General features: G+C 35.0%; 1 protein-coding gene across 1 annotated transcript; it reads right to left on the bottom strand.

The window, feature by feature from the left end:
* Positions 1-631: 631 nt before the first annotated feature.
* LOC127106803 (protein NRT1/ PTR FAMILY 8.3) lies at positions 632-3,638 on the bottom strand. Its single transcript, XM_051044100.1, has 5 exons — positions 3,404-3,638; positions 3,171-3,276; positions 2,754-2,971; positions 1,713-2,269; positions 632-1,616 (listed from the first exon to the last, which is right to left on the bottom strand). Exons 1-5 carry the CDS (start codon positions 3,452-3,454, stop codon positions 794-796), a joined length of 1,755 nt encoding a protein of 584 aa, XP_050900057.1. The 5' UTR covers positions 3,455-3,638; the 3' UTR covers positions 632-793.
* Positions 3,639-4,508: the final 870 nt, after the last annotated feature.

Genomic DNA, 4,508 nt, shown 5'->3' on the forward strand with positions numbered 1-4,508 from the left:
CTATGGAGCATGGTGTTGATAGAAACATGGATCCAGAGATGGGTCTTGATATTAAGCTCAAACCAAAGATATGGAGGGTGTACAAAGAAAGGAAAGGGAATATAGAATGATGATGTGGTTGATTGATGCATGATCTGTATGGGCGTGTGGTTATATACTCCATTCGTTCCACGATAAGTGACTCACTCATTTAGAATAAAAGAGTATTCTAAAATGAATGACTCATTTCAATTTTCAATGCATCTTTTTCAATTTAACCCTTTAATTAATATTATTTTTATCATTCACACTACATGATAAGAATATTTTAATAAAATATCATTCACTCTCTTTCATTTATTTCTTTTTCTTAATATATGTGAAATAGTCAACTGAACCACTCATTGTGAGACGAAGAGAGGAAATAGAGAATAATTAGATATGAATTCTGATAGAATTGTGGGGTCACTGAGTGACTTGGGGAGCACTGTGTGCTTCAGAATTGATAGTCTTCCACTATCAGTTTGTTATCGGAATTCCTTGCTAAAACTCTTGTAATTGTTTCCTCCATTTATATACAATTACAAGCGCCTTCTTATCATTCTGTTATTATCATTATTGTTTCATCTATTATTATTCATATATCAACCCATCAGCAAGCAATCTTAGTATCTTACAACTTACATAACAGCGATTTTCTTTTTACAAGGGAAAGAAGTACATTATGAACTTATGCAGAACAATCAAGACAGTGACAGAAACAAACATCAAAACGTGATTCTACACTCTACTCCAAATCAATGCCTGATAAATCCTAAGAAGCTTTTTTCTTCTTGTACTTTTTGGCTGAAATCATATACACTAACATATTTAAGAAACTAAGCCCAGCTAAAAGCCAGAAAAAATAATCAAGATGACCTTTGTTCAAGTTATCCGGAATCCACCCGGGTTTTCCGCCTTGTGTAGTGAAGTAAGTTACAACAGTAAGAATGAAAGAGCTCAAGTAATTCCCAAATGAAGTTGTCAAAAGCGAGAAAGCAGTGCATAAACTCCGCATTGCATCGGGAGATTGGTCATAGAAAAACTCAAGTTGCCCCACATTTGTGAATACTTCTGCTGCTCCAAATAAGAAATATTGAGGTATTTGCCATAATACACTAATCGGTACAGCGACAGGTTTATCAACAAGCTCAAGCTCTCGCGCAAGCTGCAGTCGCTTAATCTCCACAAAAGCCGCTGCAAACATGCTAAAGATTGAAATAAAAAGGCCAATTCCCATTCTTTGCAGCTCTGAAAAGCCTCGTTCTTTGCCGGTAAATTTCCTTGCAATCGGAACTATAATTTTGTCGTAGATAGGAACCCAGAAAATAACACTTATTACATCAAAACACGAGAGTGAAGCTGGAGGAATTTTGAAGGAACCAATACTTGTGTCCATCATAGTTCCTTGTTCCACAAACATTGTGGACAGCTGGGCATAAACAGAATTAAAAACAATTCCAGCAGCCCAAATTGGAAACATTCGGATCAAAGTTTTCAATTCCTCCACCTGTGTCACAGTGCAAAGTCTCCACAAGTTAGAATTGTCACCGCTTTCCCTCTCAGCATCCGACACTATAGCTGCTCTGTCGAGACACCTTCATTAAGAGAATAGACATCAAAGAACATCAGCGGACCGACCAACTATTACTTGGAAAAGTTAATAGTAAACTCAAAGTTAATTAAACAATTGCCTTAGCTCATCGCTATGCTCGAGTTTCCTACTTCCAAGAATCGCAGATCTCTTGTCCGGTGTCTCGTACAAGAGACTACTATCCTCAGGGAGAACCAGTCGCCGCTTCCGAAACGACGCTACAACAACTTGTAATATCCTTGTAATAGGGCTTCCCCCTGGTTTTTGAAATCTGTAGAGGGGTGTGCCTAAAAAGAAGCTTCCTATAGCTAACCCCATGAATAAAGCAGGAATGCCAAATCCGATACCCCAGCCTGCATTTTCTTGAGTCCATACAATAAAACTGCTTGATACAAAGGCACCAATGTTGATAGAAAAGTAAAACCAGTTGAAAAAGGATCCTTTCTTAATCCGTTCTTGAGGATCAGTATCATCAAACTGATCTGCCCCAAAAGATGACACGCATGGTTTAATACCACCAGTTCCAAGTGCAATCAGGTAGAGACCAAAGAAGAAGATAGCATATTGTGCAGAAGTAGCTGGAGGGCACACCGAACTAAAACACTCTGCAGGCTTCAATGCTGGAACCGTTGCAGAAAGAGTCAATGTACACATTCCCTGCATGAAACAACTATGTTATAGATTGAAACATGTAAGGGAAGATATTTAAACAACAAAGTATAAAGAAACAAAGGATGCGCAGAAAAAAATGACAGACAAAGAATACCAACATGCTGATACAAATACAAACAAAAAGAACATATTTATTGGGAATTATATTCAATCAAAAGAACACCTTAATTCAATGTTAAAAATTTCAATATATAGTAGAACCAAATCAATGCAATCATGGAAGGGAGAAATTTGGATCTTAGTACATTCAAAGTAGGTTTTCATATCCTCGCTTTTCAAAACTTCTTTGACAAAATTTGCTTTTCTTTAGTCCATATTTCTTGACTTTGCCCATAAATATGAAACCTTGATATAATGCAAGCATGTTTTCTATTTTAGTGTCAGGATATTTCAAGCACTGTAGCAAAAATGAGATGTGTTTCGAGAATCACTAAACTATAAGAATAAAGGCTTATTAGTATGTAATTACAATGAAATAAATTGCAGAAAAAACAGCAATTGTCCAGTATCTGCCCCAGTAAGAATCAGCTAGAACGGCTCCAATGAGTGGTGTAAGATAACAAGTTCCTTGCCAAGTGGTGACATTTCTTGCAGCAGAGACATTTCCTTGATGTAGTTTGTGAGTGAGATAGGTAACAAGATTTGCTCCAATGCCATAGTATGCCAAACGTTCGCAACATTCATTGCCTGTGATTCATATTACACAAAAATGATATAAATAAGTGAAACAACAACAATGACCAAGCCTTATCCTATTAAGAGGAATCGGCTATATACATCAAATTCAGCCATAGTATTGTTTTATTCAAGACCGTGTTTCTATCCAATTCCTTAATCTTGAGATCTTTCTTAGATAACCGAAAGCAAAAGAAAAAAAAGAAGTTACCTAGAATAAATGGGCAAGCTTTCCAATTTCCAGTATTGAGCTTGAGAACAGGCCTTCCTTTAAAGTCAACAGAACCATCTCCTGTATATTGCCTGCTGTCTTCATCCTTCAGATACAAAATAACCAATTGTTCATCACAAGCAATATACCACTTTGTAAATCCTTTAGTATTGAAATTAGTGGAAAAACATTGAAGAAATATGTAGTTAAATAAGATAGAGAGAAAGAGGAACCTGAAGAAGAGATTGTTCCACAAGTGATGAACCGTTCTCTATGGAACCCATAGTTCCGTTGAGAGTTGAGAGTTGAGATGATACAATTTCCTTTATGACGTTGTGATTGGTTAATCAAAGGAAATTCATGGTTAAGGTTTGTAAGACACGGAGAGGTCAAAGTGAAACTACCTAAGCAACAAACGTGAAGAAATACTCTCCCCAGACCTTTCTAAAATAATTTTACACTATTTTTGTTTTCATTTAAAAAAAATACTAATACATACCACTAAAATATAAAATAAATATTTTACAGAATAATTTTGTATAAAAAAATAAATAAGTAATCATTATAATATTTTTATTTTTCATAATACTATAACAACATGAAATATAATTAGCTTCTAGTAATCTATGTATGGGGATGTACGCGCCGCCGCTAACATCGCACATCTGGCGTTTGGTTCTGGCCCGATTTTTGTCGTCCCATTCACGATCCAATACTACTTTTGGATCCGGCTTCGATTTTTATTTTCGACTTACAGAAAACCGTGATATTTTCTCTCTTCAGATACCCTCAACTACTCCTTAGAACTTTACGTCAAACTAAGATAATTTCCTGAGGTGGTATCAGAATTATCATAACTTAGATTCTACCACTTCAGTTGCACACATTGGTCATTCATTTGTTTGTCTCTCTCAATCATCTTCTATTGGACCCAGGGTCTGGACAGAGTACTATAGTACTTATATCCATACTTGCGATTTGAAAAAATTCTCGTACCCGAGTCCATACTCGCTTAGGCGCTAAAGTTAGCACACATACTTGTGTCCTATGGGTATGTAAGTACTCATACCCGTTATCCGCATTTAATATTTCTATTAAATTAAATAGGTTAATTATAAAATATCATACCATTTTAAATTTTTAAAATATTAAAAAGTTTTCAAAAAAAATTATTATTGAAACAAACAAACATTTATATTAAATACATACTGGATTAACATCGATTTACTTTTTAAAATTGATAGACATACATATTTATATATTAATATAAATTAAAATATATAAATATAAATTAAAATACATAAATATATTATACGGGTATGGGACAGGGTGGATATC

Source organism: Lathyrus oleraceus, chromosome 7 (assembly GCF_024323335.1).
Source record: "Lathyrus oleraceus cultivar Zhongwan6 chromosome 7, CAAS_Psat_ZW6_1.0, whole genome shotgun sequence".
Classification (NCBI taxonomy): domain Eukaryota; kingdom Viridiplantae; phylum Streptophyta; class Magnoliopsida; order Fabales; family Fabaceae; genus Lathyrus; species Lathyrus oleraceus.

What these genes read in the sequence shown, in the direction of transcription:
- LOC127106803 (XM_051044100.1), bottom strand. Translation starts at nt 3,454, where the DNA reads ATGGGTTCCATAGAGAACGGTTCATCACTTGTGGAACAATCTCTTCTT. An exon ending in TGGAACAATCTCTTCTTCAG is followed by an intron (nt 3,277 to 3,403) that starts GTTCCTCTTTCT and finishes TTGTATCTGAAG; the next exon opens with GATGAAGACAGCAGGCAATA. An exon ending in TTTCTGCAATTTATTTCATT is followed by an intron (nt 2,270 to 2,753) that starts GTAATTACATAC and finishes TGTTTCATGCAG; the next exon opens with GGAATGTGTACATTGACTCT.